General features: G+C 34.5%; 2 protein-coding genes across 2 annotated transcripts in view; both read left to right on the top strand.

Moving 5' to 3' along the window:
* The first annotated feature begins 623 nt into the window (after positions 1–623).
* Positions 624–9,907, top strand: gal3st1a (galactose-3-O-sulfotransferase 1a). The gene is made up of 4 exons (XM_058777728.1): positions 624–908; positions 1,107–1,159; positions 5,472–5,632; positions 7,587–9,907. The coding sequence occupies exons 1-4, from the start codon at positions 830–832 to the stop codon at positions 8,737–8,739; spliced, it is 1,446 nt and encodes a 481-aa protein (XP_058633711.1). The 5' UTR covers positions 624–829; the 3' UTR covers positions 8,740–9,907.
* An 890-nt stretch (positions 9,908–10,797) lies between these two features.
* Positions 10,798–23,516, top strand: part of ppil2 (peptidylprolyl isomerase (cyclophilin)-like 2) — a 35,138-nt gene continuing 22,419 nt past the window's right edge. The window contains exons 1-10 of the mRNA XM_058776793.1: positions 10,798–10,939; positions 11,287–11,336; positions 12,160–12,205; positions 12,630–12,692; positions 13,206–13,257; positions 17,179–17,230; positions 17,399–17,490; positions 18,086–18,175; positions 20,864–20,939; positions 22,764–22,924. Coding sequence (XP_058632776.1) covers positions 10,908–10,939; positions 11,287–11,336; positions 12,160–12,205; positions 12,630–12,692; positions 13,206–13,257; positions 17,179–17,230; positions 17,399–17,490; positions 18,086–18,175; positions 20,864–20,939; positions 22,764–22,924 — 714 coding nt within the window. The 5' untranslated portion in view covers positions 10,798–10,907. The remainder of the gene's footprint in view (positions 10,940–11,286; positions 11,337–12,159; positions 12,206–12,629; positions 12,693–13,205; positions 13,258–17,178; positions 17,231–17,398; positions 17,491–18,085; positions 18,176–20,863; positions 20,940–22,763; positions 22,925–23,516) is intronic.

Here is a 23,516-nt window from a genome sequence, read left to right as displayed (position 1 = left end):
TGGATTCAATCCTTTTATCAACGTGTTTTCTTTCAATTAGCATAAGTTTTTTGTGTTTTTATTAATCTGAGTTTATGTTTTTAAAGTGAACATTGGCAAAATTATCCACAAATAATGTTTTTTCACTCAAAAACTTTGGTGCATAAGCTGAGATCAGTGAGGCTTATGATCAATCAATTCCAAAAAGAAATACAAAGAACGAAGATTTACAAGCATTTTTAAAGGCGAATAATTTTTGTCTAGGAACAGCAGATTAGGTAAAGGATTTTCAACACAGCATAAGAGTCAAGTGTTTCTCCAACTTTTAAAATAATTTCTGTGCCACGAGTATTGACCGGTTTACTTTAATTTCATTTCATCATCAAACCTGATCCATACTAAGAATGTGTTTTTGTGACTTGGACATGCACAGCTAGGTAAACTGGTGCAGGGTTTGGGACTTTGTGTACAGCCGTATACCTGGAATTGTGTATTGGCCCCTCTCATGCATTTAACTACGCTTTCTAGCAGCTTTTCCACTTCAAACCAGCAATCTGTTCTCAATGGCTCTCTGTTTCCACCTTGAACAGATCCCTCCTCCTTTCTTTTGTTCCTTTCCCTCCCTCTTGCTCATTTTCTCTCACTAACCCTGTTCTGAATTTCTTCCTCTCCTATTCTTTTTCTGTCTTTCAGCCTTGAATTTCTTATCCTAACTTCACCTCCCTCCTTCTACCTTCTGTCTTCTCCTGTATGCTCATTCACAAATGCACACAGACACACAGAGTGACAAGTGCAGGTCCCCAGACGGCTGGACTTGCGTCACAGAGAGCGCAAGCCGAGCCTCTTCTGTATGCAGTTTAGCCAGCTCAGCTCTACAGCGTGCAGACGGAGGAGGAGGAGAGGACAGGCGGGGGCTTTAAAATCATCAGGTGTGTGTGTGTGTGTGTATGTGTGTGTGTGAGTGTGTGTGCAGGGTGAATGATCGCCTGGATATTTCGCAGAAGATAAGAGGGATACAGATCTGTTAACCTTGGATAGCACGACTGGACAGCTAACTGTGAAGGAATCAATGTCTTTCCAGCCTTGACCATGCATCATTGTTAACAAAGTCAGATTTTTCTCTTCAGGGTCATTGCTTTTTTTCTGCCAATCAAGCTGTGACAGGAATCTACATGATTTGGTAAGATATTATACAATGTTTTATATTTAATCTTCAATATAAATTATATTGGGAGTGTGATTGTTTTGCCATTGTTTAAATAAGTTTGCATACCTTTAAACTTGTGGCAAAAATCTGAATGAATAAGTATTAATCGATATTTTTGATATGTATTTTTTAGTCCGAACATCCTCACAACTAAGATACTCAAGAAAGATAATTGTCGTCTGATGAAAGTTTCAGGTTTTCTGGGTTTAAGCATAAACCTCACTAAATTCTGTTATATTTATTAAAACAAGTAATAATTGATCAATATGGTAAGAAAAATACATTTAATTACACATATTATCTGTGATAGCCTTAATAATTTATACAGTAGATTTAGCTTGTTTTATGTTTAGATATCTTTAATAAAAAAGTAAATAAAATGCATATTTTATTATTTTATTTTAATTTGGAATATCGTTTGCTCCAACAGTGTCACAATGCTGCATCATAAAAAAATATATTTGTTTTATTCTTATGATGTGTTAAGGCAAATAAATTTAAATCTTATTTTCTAAAAAAACAAAAACAAAAAAAAAAAGCCTTAATATTTATGCAGTTGTTCTATGGATGCTTAGAGATTTTGCTGGGAAACAAACTAAAAACACATATTATTTTATTACTATGATTATGACAAATATAAGTTAATTTGCTGATGGAATGTCATGCGTTTTATTTCCAAAACACTTTTATATCACCATGAGGCCTCACAATGCTGAATCTAATGAAACCCTATCCATTTAATTCCTAATCTTTTCTCTATAATCTGACTGCTTTCTTGTGGCAAAGTAAAAGGATCCTTTATTCTATTTGCATCCCATCATCAAACTTCACTACAGTGGTTTCTTGTCTGTTATGAATTTGCCAGCAGCACTTCAGATATCACATGTGACATTCTTTGTTAAATCACAGAAATGAATCAGATTGCATGCAGGAATAACTATCGTTGCCCGGTTTAAATGCACCCATGAGTAAATACAACATTCAACATCTCCAAAGGCTTTTATATGACGTACTGATAGACCACAAATCTCCACGAAAACAACGCTTGTTTGATGGATGCAGAGATGCATTTATTTTTAGTTTTATCCTAAATTAGAGCTGCAGCTGCTGTAGTAATTCTTTGTGGTTCTGTAAAATCCTCGTCATTCGTGACCATCAGCATAACAATGATGATGTTGTTAGTGTTTTTGCTGTCAACAAAGGATGACTTTGAAAAATGCAGGGTTAGAGATTGCTGCAAATAAGAACAATGGGTTCCTTCAGACTTCTTCTGTCCTTTCTAGATTTCTAGTCTCTGCTGGTGTTTTTGAGAGAAACAGCTTTGTTCCTTCGGTCTCTCCGTCTATCTTTTGGTGCCGGTGCTCAGCAGCATATGGCTGTCGTAGTCAGTGCTTAACATGCTCTCTCGGTAGTATTAAGTTATCCACCTGTGGCCCCGCACTGCAGATATCTGATCCTGGTCTATGAGGCATGAAGAGATGCGGACAGTGTCACTTTTCTTCTGAATGCATAATTAATTCGCTGGACAGCTGGCTCTCATAATGAACCCCCTGCAGTAGCACTGTCTCAGCAACCGCAATGCATTCATCTCCGCATTAGAATTTATAATTCTAGATATTTTTATTTGGAAAATGCTTTTAATATTTATTTTTGAGTTCGTTGCACTTGTTTTGTGGGTAGTTTATATGACATGCCAACAGAGCTGGGTAGTAACTGATTACATGTAATCTGGATTATGTAATCAGATTCCAAAAATTAAGTACTTGTAATTATATTAAATGACATTTTAAAATACTAATAATTAGACTACAGTTACTTTTTTATTGATTACATGATTACATATTATTCACACAATAGCAATTCACATTATTTCTTATTTACATTTAATGCAGGGACACATTAAGCATTATGTTTTTGTCAGCTGAACCTCTTTCACCTAATATATTTACTTTAAGGTAATAATTTAATAATTAAGTAGCACATTTGAATATCAACGGTTCACGCTGTTAATGTTTGGGAGGGTTTCAAGAAAAATTCTCCTAGTTCATCCAAAAACAAACTCAGACGCATATTCAGTTATCAGACACGACTGGAACTTCAAATGGGACTGGCTTCTATGGTCAGATGAAACTAAAAAAAAAGAGCTTTTTAGCAGCAAACACTCAAGATGGGTTTGGTGAACACAGGGATAAAAAGTACCCCATGTGTACAATGAAATATACTGCTGTATTTTTGATGTTGTGGGCCTATATTTCTGCTGGAGGTCCTGGACATCTTGTTTAGACACATGGCATCATGGATTCTATCAAATACCAACAGATAAAAAATCAATAAGTGACTGACTCTGTTAGAAATCTTATAATGGGCCATGTTTGGATCTTCCAACCGCATAATAATCCAAACACAAACCTCAAAACAACACTAAAATGGGTCACTGAGCACAAAACCAAGCTTCTGCTGGCCATTCCAGTCCTCTGACCTGAACCCTATAGAAAATGAGTGGAGTGAACTGAAGAGAAGAAGCACCAACATGGAGCTGGGAATCTAAAGGGTCTGGAGTGATTCTGGATGAAGGAATGGTCTCTGATCTCTTGTCAGGTGTTCTCTAACCTCATCAGGCATTATAGGAGAAAATTTAGAGCTGTTAAACTGGCAAATTGAGGTTTCAAAAAATATCGAATAAAAGGGTGCCGTTAATTGTGGCCAATGTGTATTAGAGAAAAACATTTACTTCATAATTATATTTCCCCCCATTTTAAATTCTTATTATCCAATAATTTGAATTTTTTAAATAAAAGATCAAAAGGATTAACAATGCAGATTAATTTTCACAGCCTTCTTTGATCATATTTACCAAGGGTGCTAATATTTTTGGCCATGACTGTATACATAATAAATATACACAGTACACATACATATATAAACAAAAACTTTTGTTTTGATGCGATTAATCGTTTGACAGCACTAATATATTTTATAAATTGTGTTTTTAAACTATTGTCCTCAATAACTGCTTTTGACTGGTCAGTCAGCGCGCTCATTCGCCGTCGTTTGCTCATCTGGGTAACTGAAACCGGTGCTACAGCTTATATTTGTTTATATTTGTAAATTTAATTAAAATTATGTCTTTTCGTATCGTTTGGCAGACTCGCACGCTCTCGTTTTGACACAAAGGCAACTCGCGCCATCTAGCGTTTCAGTTATCGATTGTAGTGAAAATGACTTCGGAGTAGGCTACTTTACTGTAAGTGTAGGATAACATTGTTTTTTTAGCGTCAACTTTAAGATAATACACAGTTAAAGTGACAAAAATTATTTAAATTGAAAGCCATATTTTATGCCACGTATTCATTTATGTGGTGAGTAGTGAATACTGTCAGACGATAATTTTTCTAGGCCTGTTATATTTATTATGTTATACACACAGTTATAAGACATGAGATGAAATGAGAGATTACATTAAGCCTATTTTTATATTTAAAAAAATATATAAAATATTAACATACGGCGGAGACCAGTGAACCTTTTTCATATTTAATACACAAGTGAATTTATACTGTGCTTCATTATTTAGTCTTGACAAACTATAGGCTACATTATTAGAAAGGTCAAAGCCTTGAAGTTCATTTGACCTCTGTTTTCTTACGAATATCTTATAGTCACTATCACTTTTTTTAAGTTCATGACTTTCATATGAAAAATGAACTAGCCTATATGCATCCACTGAGGGGGTGGGGGAAAAAACTCATCTGTTTCTCATCAGAGTCTTTTAGTCCAAAAGTGTGGGCTCAAAAGGGTTTCTCAAATTTACTTCAAATTTCTTTAGAGAATGAGTATGAATGCATTTTTTTCTGTTTCAGTGGAAATAAAACAGCAATTGGAAATAGAGGATAGGCCTACCTTAAAATAAATACCTGCTATGACCTGCAACATCACTTAAAATGAAAATATTCTAGAATTCCACATAGCTGAATTACCTGCAATGCAACTGCAAATCCCCACATAAGTACATGTTGAGCAGATGTAGAGCGCATGGCTGAACTCAGGGGAGAAAAGCAATTGAGTGAGCAGCAGTGTACCTAAATAATTGGGCACTTGAGGAAATGGTGACGAATATCTCTTAACACACTAGAAATGCTTCAATAATCAAATGCTATAGAGGACTCTGCATACGTAAGCACAACACATAGCGCAGCACATTTTACTGTACTTACGTAAAAGGGCCTTAAGAGATATAATGAAGTTGCACTAAATCATTATTGAAGCGTCTTTCTCTTTGTTTCAGGGTTTTCTTCCAGGGTCCAACCAGGTAGCTATGATGGTTGGAAAGCCAGTCAGGCAGTGGAGGTCCATCTGTAAGGGACTGATCCTGGGTGCGCTCCTGACCATCTGCATGATTCTTTTGTACTGCCTGTCGGCCCCAGAGGTCCAGTTTGGCCTGCAAGAGTGAGTTCCTTCATGTATTTTGAACAAGAATAATGTACACTAAAACAGAAAGCAGTTTGTTCGGGGGAGGTTTCTGCAACCAAGTCAAAGTTTCAGTTGATTAGAGCAGTATTTTGGTGTGAATTTCATGAAGAAATAGCCAGGAAATATTTCATCCTAAAATCAAAATAAAACAAAAATAATTTATCCTCATATTTATAAAGAAATTAAACCAGGTCTGCACTATATATATATATATATATATATATATATATATATATATATATGTGTGTGTGTGTGTGTGTGTGTGTGTATGTGTGTATATGTGTGTATATAAATTATATACACACATATATACACACACACACACACACACATACACACATATATATATATATATATATATATATATATATATATATATATATATATATGGTTGAAATCAAACTTTGATTCTTGTTATCTCATAGTTACATTTTGAGGCTTTAACCTGGATTTCAGAGAGGGTCACATATAAATTGAATATTACAAATTCAAATATTACAATTGAAATTATTTATATATCTTTAAAGCTTCAGTCCAGAACTTTTTTGCGCTAAAAATGATCCAAAATCAATATTTGAGCAAGTACATAACCAGCCAGTGTTCAAAACTATCACCTTACTTTAGCCCGATTCACAACGGTTAGCTTATAATAATGTTTTCTAATTTGAGTGGTACTGGTAGGTTTTCGCGGGAAATTCGAGCATGGCACAGCGTCATTACGTCACGTCTGTAAACATAAAGAAGTTGTCCCGGCTACTACGCTATCGCATGTGAGGATCCTGCAGGTGGCGGATCGTTTAGCCTTTTCTCACAGCAGCTAGAATAATTAAATGTATCATTTGATGGCGGATTGTAATCAGCAAAGGATTATGTGTTTATGAAACACATGTGAATGAAATTTAATTATATTCCAGTTTTAAATGTGCTTCTGATTACAGATAGCCTGGGATTACACAAGATTTGTATTTTAAAGACAGCCAGTTCGAAGGGAGCATAATTTGCGTTTTGGGTTAAAAGAATTTCTTAATATGAAATCCGAATGGTGTGACAATTAGATATTAGACTGTACAGAAATTTAAATCTACACGCTAATACACACTATACTCAGAGTTACGCAATGCTGATGTTGTTAACAAAAATAATTTGAGAATAAAGTATAACAATAATAATAATTTGCACGGTTAGATGTGATATGAGCTAACCAATTGTTAGATTTAATTACCATTGGTAGCGCGATTTATTGTAATTCTTTTTTCCTCGGTTGGGCAGAACAAACTTGACTGACTTGTAACTTACTTGTTCAGATAGCAATATATGGTGAAAATTCTTATTTGGGTCATATATTCCAAGACCTAGGCTAGAATCTGTGATTCATAAGTACAGTATCCACACCGGTGCAGTGACTGACTCCCACACATTCACCTCAAAACATTAGATTCATCCGCACTGAAGCCATGCCGGAACACCGGATCACAACCCCGAGCACGGAAGATAATTCCGCACAGAGCTGCAATTCCAGGTTTTCAAACAGAGATGGCGACAAAGAGGCAAAACTTACGGACTGCAGCTTTAAGTATAATTAATAAATAAATTTTTTATGGTAACAATAGTAGCATTTTTTGCCTGAACTTTATAAATGTTTTTATTCTCACTTTTGATCAGTGTATTTCATTAAAAAAAATAATAAACATATTAATTTCTTTAAAAATCTATCTATGTATCTATCTATATACAGCTGCTTAATTGTCATTAAAATAATGCCACAAAGCATATTATATTTACTTTTTTTATGTTAGGGTAAAATATGGATAAAGATTTTCTCATAGCAACCTTTTTTTGTTGTGTTTTATGATCATAGTAGTTCTAAAGACATATCTGTGCATCTAAAATACATTCAAATTACAATATTTTTGTTCATTTTTGTTTACAGGGTCCCAGTGCCTTACTCATGTGCTCATCGCCCTTCTGCCGCCCCCTCCTCAACAATCTCTAACAGCTCCCATCATGCCTCTGGGCAGCAAACCTGCACTCCAAAAGTGGACATAATGTTCATGAAAACCCATAAAACAGCCAGCAGCACTTTCCTCAACATTCTCTTTCGCTTTGGAGAAAGACACCACCTCAAATTTGCCTTCCCCAACAGCCGCAATGATTTCTTTTACCCGTCCTCTTTCCATCGCTCACAAGTGAAGGACTACAGGCCGGGAATGTGTTTCAACATCATCTGTAATCACATGCGTTTCAATGCTGCTGAGGTGGCCAAAGTGCTTCCAGCCGACACCTCGTACATCACAATCCTCCGGGACCCGGCTGATCTCGCTGAGTCCTCGTTCCACTATTTTGGACGCATTGTACCTCTCACTTGGAAGCTTTCTGGAGATGATAAGCTGAGAGAATTCCTGACAGATCCAAAGCTCTACTACGACCCAGAGGGATTCAGTTCGTTCTATCTCAAAAACTTGCTTTTCTTTGACTTTGGACAGGATAATAACTTACATCCAGACGACCCAAAAGTGGATGAGGCCATTCAAGCAATCGCCAAGCGCTTCCATTTGGTAATGCTGGTGGAGCATTTCGAAGAGTCGCTCATCCTACTCAAGGACACCCTCTGCTGGGACATGGAGGACTTGGTTTTCTTCAAACTCAATGCCCGGAAAGGTTCAACTGTTTCTAAACTGACTCCAGAGCTCAGGGCCAAAGCGCTGGAGTGGAACGCCATCGATTGGAAGCTTTACCAGTATTTCAACGCCACCTTCTGGCATAAAGTGGACGCTTATGGCCGTGAGCGCATGGCGAGAGATGTCGCAGAGCTGCGGCGCCGAAACGCAGAAATGGCTTCCATTTGCATTGACGGAGGCCACGCTGTCGATGCAGGAAGCATCTTGGAGACGTCCATGCAGCCGTGGCAACCCATCGGTGAGAGGTCGATTATGGGATACAATCTGAAAAAGAATGTTGACAAAGCGCATCGAAAGCTCTGCAGGAAGATGCTCACGCCAGAGCTGCAGTATCTCACTGATATGGGCGTCAACCTGTGGATAACAAGACTGTGGGGTCGCATAAGAGAGATCCTTCACTGGTAGCTCAGAAGAAATGCTTTGCTTAGGTGAATGGTCAGTACTGACTTTTATGGGAGATTTTTTCCGCCACATAATAAAAGATTCAAATCTCATTGTGACTTTTCCACCTTTTTTCTCGCAATTCTGAATTTATGTCTCACAATTCAGACATTTTTTCCTCAGAATTGCACATTTATATCTCACAATTTAGATATAGACTATATCTCAGTATAACTCTTTGTTGTTTTTAACAGGCTAATTTCTCCGTTAAATAAATAGAAATAAAAACTTTTTGTGTGACTTTTTGACTTTTCTTAGAATTGTGAGTTTATGCCTTGCATTTGTGAGTTATAAAATCGCGATAAGATTTTTTTTTTCTCAGTATTAAAAGTTTATCTCACGATTATCTTGCAATTCTGTGAAAAGAAAAGTCTGATTTGCAAGATACAACTCTAAATTGGGAGATATATACTCGCAATTCTGAGAAATAAAGTTTGAATTGTGGAAGAAAAAAATTAGAGTTGCGAGATTTAAATTCTGAATTGCGAAATATAAACTCGCAATTTGGAGAAGAAAAGTCTGAATTGTGGAAGAAGAATATCTGAATTGCACTATACAAATTCTGAATTGTGAAATAAAAACAATAATAATTTTTTTTTTTTATTCTGTGGCAGCAATAAGTTTCCATAAACTTGTATACAACCGACCTAAAACCTGTTTTTCTGTGTCAGAAAGAAATAAAAACATTAAAAGACATGACTGAATAAAACATTTTCATATTTAAATGAATCTTACCCAAATAAGTGGTGACAGTCACATCTTTAACATGTTAGTTTTGTGTTCAGAAATGTACTGTAAGTCACCGCTATGTATTACATGTATTGTACGTAGTGCGTGGGTGCTTGAATCAATCATCAAAATGAATCAACTACTGTTGAATGACCTCATTCTTTGAAGCTCTTATTGTTGGTGAGTCCAATCCAATCTATTGAACTGGTTTAGACTCATTCAGAACTTGGGCTTTACTGTTATCATCACATGAATGATACAGTAAATAACTCTGGCTAGAATGTCGAGTGGAGAGGTGCTTTTAAGCTGAAATGTGATGACGTATTGGGCTTCTTGTGGAAGAGGCCACTGAGCAGCAATGAAATCCATGAAAGATGACAAAATAAAAACTTTATGTAACATACATGTGTCTCATTCATGTTTCACCGTCACTGTTAGCACAGATCTGTTCTGAGTTCAGAATGGATATATGAATAAACACAACTGATTTCTATTGCCTTTGGTGTATATTGCATGTGAACATACACACATTCTCTTCTCACAAGAATAAAGCCAAAGTGCATTATGAATAGGATTGACCCAGGTTAGACTCTTGCAGAAAACCTTCTTGCAGTTGTGCTGTTTGATAATGCACACTGACCTTTCTGCATATATGCCTTAAAAAAGAAAGGATCGATCAGCAGTGTATTTCAGCAGAAGATGACCACTTCATGAATGCATTTCAATATGTGATGTACATCTATACTTGCCACTAAGCCTAGAAGAAGAACCATCCTGAGGGTAAGAAATTATTTTATGTGTGGTTACGTGATGTGACAATGGGAGCCAAGGTCAGTGTGTAATTTTAGTATCATTGATAAATAGTTTTTATTAATATTTAACATAAGTTTTTTATTATTTTGATTGAAGTTTTAGTATTTTTGTTGTGTGCTTTTGTCACTTTTACTTTATTATTACTTTTTAAAATGTGTCTAGGGGTAAGTTTTGGTTATTTTAGTATTTCATTCAACTCAATAAATGAGCAAAGATAACTGGCACAATAATATTTCACATGGTTGATCAACATGTTATTTATAAAGCTCAGACAGATAGATAGATAGATAGATAGATAGATCTAATTAATATCAATAAATTATGCATATTATAGCTTTAAAGCAGCCCCAAGACTTTCTTCAGCTTAACATGGGCTTCATTCATTATGTTTTGAGATTTTTAGTTATCTAAATATTCCGTATCGAAAAAGGAAAATAAAAACGTTCTTCTGTTTCACGCCGGACACATTTTACAGTCGCACTGAGCGGTGACCGGAAGTGTGTTTTAAACAGTCGGAGGATTTGTGTTGGTTGTTTAGGCGTTTAAAAACTTTTATTCTTTTATTTGTTACATCCTCTTGGTCCACAAAAATGGGGAAAAGACAGCATCAAAAAGATAAGATGTGAGTTCAAATGAAACATAACGCGAGTAAAATATGACATTTTTGCTCTCAACAGTACGTTAACTGTAGAGCAGTTTTATTTGATGATTTCATTGAAAACAAAATCAGTATATTCTTTATTGCGGTGATATCGTGTTATCTGTAATCTGAGGTTTATGTCATGTTTGTCCTAAGACTGTATACAAGTTCAGCTGTCATTCATGCATCTTTCTAATTGCAACTGCAATATCTTTTTTTGTAGTTATGTTTGAGTATATAGTAGTGAACTGCTACGCATTTCCTATTGTTTAATTTAATTCCGATTCTTCAATCATTATAATGATATTCGTTATATCTGTCTGTTTCAGGTACATCACATGTACAGAATACACACAGTTTTATGGAGGGAAGAAATCAGGTAACGTTACTTAAACTAGTCTGGATGTACTGATCTATTTGTATTAAGAAAACATCTGTTGAAACATCAGTAAACAGAAAAACATTGTGGGATACATTTTACAATATGAGCAAATCAAACAAACACTGTATTCAGAGATTATTTTACATTTGCAGTTTAGATGCAGCATGTCTTACTATGTATATTTTAGAAAGTAAAGTGTAGTGTCATGTGATGTGATGTGAGGGGAAAATATTCACATTAAAGATTATTAGTATCAGGAAATGTTACAATTGTGATTTTTCAGGCCTGAATGAATAAATAAATCAAATCCTTGGTATGTTCACTCCCATGAGAATTCCATTGATTTTATTTTTTAAGATGCATTAAATTGATCCAACGTAATAGTAAAGCCATTTATAATGTTACAAAAGATTTCTACTTCAAGTAAATGCTCTTTTGAGCTTTCTAAGAAATATTTCTAGAAATCAGCATATTATAATGATTTCTGAAGGATCATGTGATGCTGAATGCTGATGATGAAAATGCAGCTGTGCGTAACATGAATAAATTGCATTTTACAATATATTAAAATAGAACACAGATATTTTAAACCCTAATTATAGTTCACAATATTCTTTAAACATCATTTTAAAAAATCTTACCAAGTCAAACTTGCTATTGTATGTAATGCTCTTGGTTTTCCTGTCACTTGCTGTGTTGTTCGTTTGATTGCACTGCTTATAGTTTTATTTTGTGCACTTTTTGTTTGATATTGCTGGTGCGTTTTCCTCCGAAACCCGCTGGGATGAGTAAAATAAGCCTTTTGTCATCATGTTTATAGAAATCCCACAAGCCAATTTCAGACGTCTGCCCTTTGATCACTGCAGGTGAGTTTTCACTTCTTTCATGTTTGATAAAACACAGTCCTTTGTGTTTCTTCTGGTCAGTAATTTAGGTCTAGCACAATAGATTCTGCTTTCATAACTGTTGATTAGTGTTTCAAACGATGCTTTCATTGGTTTATGTGAGTTAAAGCTGCTGTGTGTCAGTTTTTCCCCCGAAGGTTAAAATACTTTTCTCCTATTCTAGTTTAATATGCAGAGATAATTATTAGTAAAACATTTGTAAGTTGACTTTCTGATAATTTTGCTAATTTTAAAACATGGCTCTGTTTTTTTTTTTTTCTGGAGTGACCTGAAACAGTCAGTGTGTTTGCAGATCTGTTTGGTGGCTCAGAAATGACACACACAGCAGCTTTAGTGTGACACTATGTGTATGATTTTTAATGTTTGCCTCTTATCTCTTGCATAGTTTATCTCTTCAGCCCTTTGAGTATCCCATGTGCACGGTGGATGGCCTGGTTTTTGATCTAATGTGAGTAAATTACTCTCACCGACATCAAAATGAGTAATTTGTTATTTGCATTCATGATTTAATAAAAATAATACACTTATTTATAGTAGCTTATGTTTATTATTACATACACTAGCCTTGAAAAGTTAAGGGGGGTGAAATTAATACTTTTATTCAGCAAGGATGCATTAAATTGATCAAAAATTCTATTGAAAACGTTTTTTTTTTCTTTTTCCTTGACATTCTATTATCAAAAAATCAAGAAAATAAATCCTGAAAAATAATAATCTGTTTCCACAAAAATATTAAACAGTCCAACTGATTTCAACATTAGAGTGATTTCTGAAGGATCATGCGACACTGAAGACTGGCGTAATGATGCTGATAATTCTGCTTTTTCCATCACAGGAATAAATTACATTTTAAAATATATTAAAATAGAGAAGGTGTTTTAAATTGTGGTATTTTAGAATAGTAAATTTTTTCTGTGTTTATGCAGAAAAAAAAAAAGATTAACGTTTGTTTTCTCTTTAGGAGCATAGTTCCTTGGATTAAGAAGTTTGGTACCAACCCCATAACTGGAGAGGTATTTTAGCTATTCCTATTTCTAGTATTTTATTTATTTGACACTTTAAAATAGATCATTAGAGGTGAAAGCTTTTTATGATCAAATATCCTGCGTGGATTCAACCACCAGAGGGCGTCAGACTCCATTTGAGGGGAAGCCAAGCGCTTGACTGATGATGAAAGTAAAATGCAATATCATCAACTCCAGATGATGCTTTCTGTGTGCTTGCCTGTGCATCCTAGAGTATCCAAAGCTATAAAGCAGAATCTCTTGTTGTACACATGATTTAAAGAGCACTGCGGGTTTTAGAAAATTAATCATATTTAGTGCTGTTTTCCCAGGTAAACTTGTGTTTTGGGTTAGTAAACCTCTTACCCTAAGTAATAAAATTGTATCTTGTTTGTGATATGGACCTTAAATCATGTGACATGTTGAGTAGAGATGTGTGAGAGGTTTTTTATGCAATTAGATTTATGATTTTTACCTTTCAGATAATAAACTGGGCCAAAAAATCCCATAGACTTACATTGAATTATGTACCTGAGCCTCTCATTGGCCAGTAACCAGTTAAGTAGAAGTATTAAAAATCTTTGTTTTAATAATTGAAATACATTTTTAATTAAAACATAATTAAAAATAAATTAAATATACATATTAAAAAGCTAATAAAAATAACAAGCATCTCAACAATCATATATGATATATGTTCTACAATTAAAACTAACTGAAATGAATATTAAAAATATTATTACATTTTAAATGCTACAATATCATATATTTAATGCCAAAATAACTAATCATCTAGCACCCAGCACACCCTCGCAGCCACACAGGAACGCTCTAAAAAAAAAAAACAATCAAAGTCCAATATACTTTGGTTAAAAATTGCAAATCAAATGTTAAGATAACCCAAAGCCTTTCATAATCATAATTTCATTACATATTTGCTAAATGGTAGATATTTTCTGCTTTGAGAGTTTAATTTTGTTTTATTGTCAAGCTTAATGTGAGGGAAAATGCTCTATTGTACCCAGAATAATTAAAAAATAATCATAACAGATGCGTAAGAAATAAAATGAACAGTGAAATTAAAATGTCATTAAAAACAAAGAAAAAAGAGGAACATAAATAAGATGAAAGTGCCAATAAAATGTTAAGATAACCGAAAGCCTTTCGTAATCTTAATTTCATTACATGCTGCCAGACAGTAGGTATTTTCTTCTCTGAGAGTTTCATTTTATGTTTTGGAGAGTAGTCGAGCTTAATGCGTTGCTTAGAGGGAAAATACTCTTATTACTGTACTCATCTAGAAGTCATTGAGACAATAATGAAGATATTTCACAGGCCCGCTGATAGTGGCTAACAGCGTTCAGTGTGCCAGGAGTGGATGTGGGTGTAAATTGCTGCATAATCGGTTCACTGGACGCATGTCACTGCACTCTTAATTTTATGGAATAGGAGTTATAGGATCTCTGTGTGCATGCTGCATGCATAATCGGTTAGCACTAGCATCAGCAGAAGTTGTGTGAATGTTTACAGAGAGCACAATGTAGGGCGTCCTGTATTTACTCGCTTTAAAATTCATATTCACTGTCCACATGGCTGTCATCTGTAATGCATCTTTACATCTTCATAGCTGTGCATCTGAGTGAGAGCATGTCTGGACATGCCACTATGAGTTTGTGTGTGTGTGTGTTCAGTGTGACTGTGTTATCTGAAGTATTCATGATTGATTTGTCTTGCTAGATGGAGAGGAGGAAAGTAAGTGCTGGAGTTGACTAGGGCTGATGAGAAGCACAGACTGTGTATGTGTATGTGTATGTATGTGTATGTGTATGTGTATGTATGTGTATGTGTATGTGTATGTGTATGTGTATGTGTATGTGTATGTGTGTGTGTGTGTGTGTGTGTGTGTGTGTGTGTGTGTGACTTTTAAGAGATCCTTTCGACATGCCACGACTTGTTCTCCCGTGCAGATCATGCGCTCATGTGCTCTGCTTTACAAATTTGTGTGGGTAGTAGTGAGGCAAGTAATCAGATGTGTGTTATGTATCACTCTTATATATTGCATCTTTGAAGTGTCAGTGTGTGTTTGTTATGCAAGGCAAGTCCAGTACCCCTTGATATGTTAAGTTAATATTTCAGTAATTTAATGACACATTCGCATATTCACAGATCTCTGATGTCAGTTTATGGTCATGTGACATGCAAGTAAATCCAAAATGTCAACCTTTTTTTAGTAAGTCTATAATTTTGACTTTGTAGCTGGACTTTAATGTGAACTCAAACATCTTTTTGTTTTGAGAAACCAATCAATTTGAATAATAATAATAATTATTATTAGTTGTGCTTGCAAAGCATCACAGTTTTCATCTAACGAATGTATTGTTATTTGAAATTAATTATAATAATTTTTACAGTACTGGTATTTATATCTTAATTTGACTTTGAAACATGCAGAACATCAGACTGTTATTTAATTAAACAGTTATTTGACAGCCTTTAATTTGATAATCACACTAAGCGTCATCAGTGTTATTGTGAACTGATGTTTAAAATTCTGAGTATTAAATTTTTTTTTTATTTTTACTATTGCAGCCCTGTTTATTTATTTAAATTGAAGTTTTATTATCTTCATCAACTTTCAAACCCCCTGCAGTTCTCTCACAAGCCCCCAGGTTCAAAGTGTAATTCAAAGTGCTTTGCACACAAAATATTTAGAAATAATCATAACAGAAGCTTAATAAATAAAGTTTACAATAAAAATTACAATTGATTTGATATGTAATTAAAAACAAATAAGATGAATAATTAATAATAATTAATATGACGATGCAGTGCATCAGATGAATGCAGCACAGTGTTCTTTCAGGAAATGCATAGCTAAGCATTCTTAAGGACACAAAGTCACAATTTAATCTATTTTCCTAATAAAGACACTTTACTGTGCAAAATTCACGAATGCATGAGATTCATCATCATTTATCAAAATATAATGCATTTCTGTAACTCCTCTGCTGATTTAACATAAGTAAGACTGTGTGGGTAGGGAAAAAATAATATTAGCCAATATTATCAAGCCAATTGACCAATCAAATTCTAATGGATAAAATCCACTCAGCCAGTCAGGTTGCAGTTGGTGATTTTGAATAGTTCCTACAATTTTGGTGTTCAGTATCCATCAGGAGGTCCGCAAACAGTCTGTAGTCTGAGGCAGAGTCTAGCAGTCAGATGCCCAGCTTCTGTCTTTATCAGGGAGGGAGAGGCTTAAAGAGAAATAATCCTGGGAGTTGAAGAGCTGTTTCTTATACAGTCTGAATCAGTGTGTCACTGGATCACAGTGTGGTCAGTTTAAATGTATTGTGCAGGCAGTCCTCTGTCACCAAGTATAAAACCAATAAAAAAGGAACAGTTCTTATTTGAAATAGAATTGTTTTGTAATATTAAAAATGTTTGAGTTGTCACTTTTGGTCAATATATTGTGTTTTCAATGAAAGCATGATTTCAAACTTACCCTGAATTTTTTGAACAATAGTGTACATCACCTTTAAATATTGTTATTTATGAGTCACAGTTTTAATATACAGTATGTTAAAAAATAAACCGGCAAGCACTAAGTAGTACTTTACGCAATCATATAATTCTTTTTTTGCTCCTCTCATCTAACTGTCATTAGAGACAGGAGTTTACTTGTTAATATGGTTAAAGCCATACTAGCCACAGCGTTGCATGATGTGTTTAAAATGAGTGCTATTCAGATAGGGTCTTGTTTCATCATTGCCCAAACATGTGCTGTATGAATCAGCAAATTCATGCTAAATAATTAAACACAATCAGACATTAACACGGTGTTATGACATTATATTTGAAATAAAGGTGTGTCAGAAAGCCAAAGTCTGACAGGTATAGTCACTATCCTGTTTCTTTCTCTTTCTGTAGAAGCTTGAGGCTAAATCCCTCATCAAGCTTAACATCAGCAAAAACAATGAAGGTAAATATGTTTGTGTGTGTGTGTGTGTGTGTGTGTGTGTACGTGTGTACGTGTGTGCTCGTGATCCTCTTACCTGGCTTGCGTCAACAACAATATGTGCTAATGACAAGAGATAATGGATTGAAGTCCTCTACAGTGTATATTCTGTCTTTCTCTCCTGTACTTTAGGGAAGTACCACTGTCCTGTGCTCTACACAGTGTTCACAAACAACTCCCACATCGTTGCCAACAAAGTGACAGGAAATGTTTTCTCTTATGAGGTAAAACACACTACATCCTAAATATTTCAAGGGTCTTCTTATATGGGACCATTTCTTTCTCCCTGGAGTCCACTTATAATGTTATTCAAGGTTTCTTGCACCCAAAACAGTCATAATTCAGTTTTTCATGGCTTTTTTTAAATACCCATTTTATGTTTAAAATTAAACAGTGCACAGAGCACTTTCATGGAGCACAAAGGGATCTTTTTTTCCATTTTTTTTTTTCATGTTGCTCTTTTCTATTCAATCAAAAACAGTGACCACTGAAGATCAAACTCTAAAATTGAATCATAAAAGTAGTCCATATGACTCATGCACTATATTGCAAGTCTTCTGGATCCATATAATGAAATTTAAGTAATTAATGCAGTTGACATCACATCCATGATTTTTGAATTACACATTTTTGCTGTTCAGTTCCCATGCATGGTGGAAAATGTAGGTCTACACTAAAGAGCAAGGCAAATCCGGTGGTTCATGCCCCCTTTAATATCATGCTGATATCAATAATTTATTATTGATGTGTTAACCTTCTTTAAACTATATAAATGTGTACATGAATAGTCAATATTCTGTGGATGTGTGTTTTGTTTAGGCAGTGGAACAGCTCAACATCAAGACAAAGAGTTATAAAGACCTGTTGACAGACGAACCATTCACTCGCCAGGATCTCATCACGCTACAGGTGACAGGCACAGACAGTGTGTGTTTATGACTGTTGAGTATGATTAAGTGAGGGTGTTATGTCAGCATGGCTGTGATTTCATACAGGTTTTCTATACACAAGAAATTAGAATCAAGCAACACGTTTCAGACAACAGTTGGCCAGTTAGTTTGAAGTTTGTATATGGCTGTGTCAAAACCTGTGCTTTTTGTGTGATTACAGTGTTATGAAATGGCAAGTTTAATGTACAATCTAGACACGGACAGTCAGGCTGATTCTGATGATTGACAGACAGTCAGAGGGGGAATCATTTGCATGCCACAATAATAAATATCGTCTCAGCTTTTATGGTGTTTATTCATATTTTGAATTAGAATTAGAATTTTCTATATTTAAGGTTTTCATTTTAATTTAAATTGTATGAGCTTTAGTCATTTTTTTTCTTTTTCATATTTATATAGTTTTTTTTAAACATTTGTTTTTATATATATATATATATATATATAATTTTAGTACTTATACTTATTTCAGTTAGTTGCCAAATCAACATTTCTAATTTTATTTAAAGTTTTTTTAAATGTAACTTTTTTATATATTTAATGTTTTATTTTTCTTCATTTCAGTCACCGCAAACGATTTTTAACAGTATTTAGTTAACTATAACAACATTGATCCCACAGTCATTTCATCAGGATAAATGTTAAAATGCACACCGTTTCAAAAGAGCCACATGTTAACATATGATTTGTATTTTTAAATTAATATTTAAACCCCTTTTCATGACTAATGTCCCCATAAAGCCTGTAAACCTGGTAACAAGGATACCAAAAACTAAACAGAAAAATGTACTTGTAGCTTCTAGCGTCTGAACACTAATGGATGTTTGGAGGGATTTAAAGCTGAAATAATTTTTGATAAGGTAAAATTAATATAAACCCTTTAACAAAAATAATACAAACTTGCACAAATGTGCTTTGAAACGTATATAACTGCAAACAAGTCTGTCATTATGTGAAAATAAAAATCAAGGCTAAGTTGTTGTCTTTGGTAATTGATAGCATGCCATCCACATAGCTTCATCCCCGAAGATACCTTTAAAACCTTCACATTGTGAGAGTGTTTTGATTTGTCACTTAAAATGAAGACTGCAATCAAGCACTCGTTGAGGAACGACATAGTTTATGAATCAAACACAGCATGTTTATGAATAGATGGGATTAAACAGTACAGCAGCGTGTGGCGACTGTCTAAAGTTGTGTTAAGCCTCGCTGTAAATCCATTTGAGTGTTAATAATAAAAGATCTCATGTAACTTATGTAAATTACTATATACAAATCTATGCATGGCACTAGGATTTGTGCAGTAGGTCATATACAGTACTGTAAAAAAAAATTGTTTTAAATAAAAATGGATAATCTTATAAAATGTATATTGTTTTAAATTTCAAACAAATGATGTTTTCTTTTCTTTCTGTTTACACAAAAATATTAAGCAGCACAAGTTTTCAGCTGTTTTAGTCTCAAATGTTTCTTGAGCATCAAATCAGCATATCTGAATGATATCTGGAGGATCATGTGACACTGATGACTGATGACTGATGAAAATACAGTTTTGCCACCAGGAATGAATTGCATTTAAAATATATTAAAATTGTAATAATATTACACATTATTGTTCTTTTTACTGTATTGTTGGTCACATAAATGCACTTTGGTGAGCTTAAAAGACTTTTTTCAAACTTTTGAAGGGTAGTGTTGTGTTTTATGTTTGCGTTTCCTGCGCATTTTTATGCAATAATATGGGAATACAGAATCTGTTGTTAAAAGTATAATATGACAGCCCTTATGTAAGTACATAAGTCTATGGTATGTCTTCCTTCAGAGAAGGAAACGTGGGCATGTGTGAAAGACACTGTAAGCTGAATCAGTGTTTTCTGTGTGTGTGTGTGTGTGTGTGCGCGCATGTGACCTGCAGTGTCCTGTATTCATAGAAAGCAAGCCAAGCCATGCTGTCCTTGCATGGTTTATTTTGGGTCAGGGAGAGAGTTGATGGGTGTTATGGGGGGTGTTTGGAGAAATAGAAATGGACTTGGAGTTATTTTCGGGTGAGATTAGGCAGTATGGCTCAGAGTGGGAGCTTTGGACGTGTCTATCCATGGAGCTCGAGGAAGGGCAGGTCGGGGAGGTGACAGGCGGCAGGGTTTCCAGACAGACACAGGTTATTTTGGGTGCCATGTTGGGTGGGAAAGCTGGGGGAGTTTTAAAAGGATTGATGGGGGGGAATATTTGTAAAGAGAGAGCTGGTTGAGTGGGAGTTTAGCTGAAATAGCAGGACTGAAATGGGCTGTGGTACAGTTTCACTGTCTGACCTATTTGGAACGGATACTACGGTGGGTCACTCAAAGTGTGGAAGAGAGAGAGAGAGAGATGAGAAGGTCCTGAACTCTCTTTTGTTTGTGTGTGAGTGTGTTGCAGCAGGCGAGCCCTCAAACTGTCCAGCCAGCAACATTTCCACTAAACTGATAAAACTCTGCCAAAACAAATTCATTACAGAGTGTTTACTTGTCTTTCTGTTTAGGAAAAAATATGATACGAGCAGTTTTATAACAATTGTGCAGTCCTGTGATGAGTGCATATTTGATCCCTGCATAGTTTGTCAGCAAATCTGGAGTTGTCATATAACATCTCATTTTGTCCTTTTATATCACAGGATCCCACAAATCTGGATAAATTCAATGTCTCCAACTTCTTCCATGTGAAAAACAATATGAAAGTCCTTGACCCTGGTGAGTTCAGTTCGTTTCAGCAAAGGTCTCGCTATTTTGAGAAGAGCATACTACTCTTACTTATAGTGTGATTTACTGTATGTGCAAATTTTGTGTGCAGCAGTGTCTTATTGTTAACTAAAATTATAAAAAATAATTTTTGTTAATTTAAATAAATCTGAAATAAAATAGAATTATTAAATGAAAAACCTAAATGAAAATTTGAACTGTTGACTTCAGATCTAATTGAAAATAAATACGCTGAAGTGCTAAAATGACTAACACTAAAACTGAAATAAAATAAATGAAAGCCGAATAAAAATATGAAAAAAACTAACACTAATAAAGAAAAATTACAAAAATTCATAACAAAATTACTAAAACTTAAATGAATTAAATGCTAAAATGGTTTTAACAACTTAAAAATATTATTACAATAAATAAATAAAGCTAATTATAAAATAATATATACTGTAATAGTTTTATTAGTAAATAAATAATACTAAAGTTAACACTAATGTGTGGTCTACAACAGAGCACACTGTGTTCCACGATGCAACAGATTGCAAAAATCATTGAAAAAAAAGTTTCAAAAGAGTGGTTCATCAATTGGACTTTAGTAATAATGTCTTTTTATAGGAACAATTGGATTTTTACATTGTTTATTAAATTTATTTGGTAGTATGGATTGAATGTAAGCTCTAGTCAGAGCTTTTGGCTCCTATTTTCCCGTCATGCTCTGCCTGTCAGTCAATTAGACTTTACCTGTGAGAGTTGAATCATTTAGCTCCAGGCTCAGGTGTGCTATTTTCACATTACAGTCTCCATTTCTTAAATTTTATTATGTAGCCATATTACTAGCATTAGCCCATCTGTGATGATTTTAGGAAATTAACTGGTTAACGAGGTAGAACTCTATGCAATTCGCTGAGGACTCACAGTGCATAATGAATTAATGAAAGAAGTGTGTTTGCCAAATGATGTGAATTCAGTGGAAGGCCTGAACATGGCATACTCAAAAGGCCATAAAAATAACCATCATGACAGGAATGCAAGATGGCTGTGTGTGTATATCACTGTAGACGGTAGTCACTGACCTGCCAGTCTTAAATTAGCTGGAGAGATCCATATTACTGACAGTACCGCAACACTGCCGGCACTGCTGTTACAGCAGATCTCATGATGGGAACTTCAACATTTTAATCTCGAAAAACACTGAAAAGCTCTTGAATCCCATATAATGCATTATAATGTTCTTTGTACATTAAAATGATATTTATAATGAAAATATAAATAATTGCAACCACAGTTATAATACATTATAATGCCTACTTGTTTACATTTAAGCTTAAGACAACTCTTATGATCAAGGCTGCATTTATTTGCTCAAAAATACAATAAACATTAAAACAATACAATAAAAAATAACTTTATTTATTTCTGTGATGCAAAGCTGAATTTCAGCAGCCGGTTTTGCAGTCTTAATTGTCACATGATCCTTCATAAATCATTCTAATATGCTGATTTGCTGCACAACATTTCTTAGTAGTATCAGTGTTGAAAATGGTTGTGCTGTTTAATATGTTTGTGGAAACCATGATTTCTTATTTTTGAGAAATGACTTGCGTATTGTAGCTCTTTTGTTGGTTTTGATTGCTTCTGTTGTCCTCATTTGTCGCTTTGGATAAGAGTGTCTACCAAATGACTAAATGTAAATGGAATAGAAAGTTCAAAATAACAGCATTTTTAACATATACATCATATGCAAGGTAACCAAGTTTTTGTGACTGTTGTGTTATGTTGTGAAGATGTCACTTTTATGAGCTCCATTTTTATCCCCTACAGATGAGGAGAAAGCCAAGCTGGATCCATCATACCATCTGAAAAGCACAAACATGGAGACGCGAGAAACGCTAGCAGAGCTCTACAGAGACTATAAAGGAGATGCGCTGTTGGCCTCCACTATGAAAGAGCCAGAAGCCAAAAAAACAGACAAGCTCAATGCTGTGAGTGTTTTAAGATATTGCTTTTCTAGCTGTAGTCAGTAGCAGAGTCTTCTCTCTCCTCTTTGTCTTCGTTGATTCATTTTTCTTTTCTGTCTGTCGTCGTTTTGAAGTGGTTATATATCATGAGAAACACAGACTCTTAATACTTTTTTTGAACTGGTTGTGCTTCACAATCTAGATTTGAAATTGGATGTCACATGGTGACTTCACACAGTACCAAAATTATTTATCACTCAGATGAAAATGAAAATGTTTTCCACTCATATCAAAACTAACCTGTATATAGAAATCGTAACCGTAGCAAAAACAACATGTTTAATTCTAAAAGGTGGACATAACCAAAATGTAATTTAAAGTAAATTACAGCTGTTTGTGGTTCAGGAAAACTTGATTAATACTTGTATTCAACAAGGAAGTATTAAATTGATCAAAATGACAGTAAAAATAATTTGTTACAGACGATTTCTATTTAAAAATGCTGTTCTTTTTGAACTTTGTATTTTCTAAGAATCATATAAAAACTATTTAAGCAGCACAACTGTTTTCAACATTAACAATCATAAGAATTGTTTCTTCAAATCAGTATATTAGA

Source organism: Onychostoma macrolepis, chromosome 05 (genome assembly GCF_012432095.1).
Source record: "Onychostoma macrolepis isolate SWU-2019 chromosome 05, ASM1243209v1, whole genome shotgun sequence".
NCBI classification, from domain to species: domain Eukaryota; kingdom Metazoa; phylum Chordata; class Actinopteri; order Cypriniformes; family Cyprinidae; genus Onychostoma; species Onychostoma macrolepis.
Note: the sequence above shows the minus strand (reverse complement) of the source record. Positions and strands in the feature narration are given on the sequence as shown.

Bases quoted from the DNA above. Each gene is read 5' to 3' on its own strand.
- gal3st1a (XM_058777728.1), top strand. From the start codon at position 830: ATGCAGTTTAGCCAGCTCAGCTCTACAGCGTGCAGACGGAGGAGGAGG. The intron at 1,160-5,471 runs GTAAGATATTAT...TCTTTGTTTCAG, and splicing joins ACAGGAATCTACATGATTTG to GGTTTTCTTCCAGGGTCCAA. The intron at 5,633-7,586 runs GTGAGTTCCTTC...TTTTGTTTACAG, and splicing joins GTCCAGTTTGGCCTGCAAGA to GGTCCCAGTGCCTTACTCAT.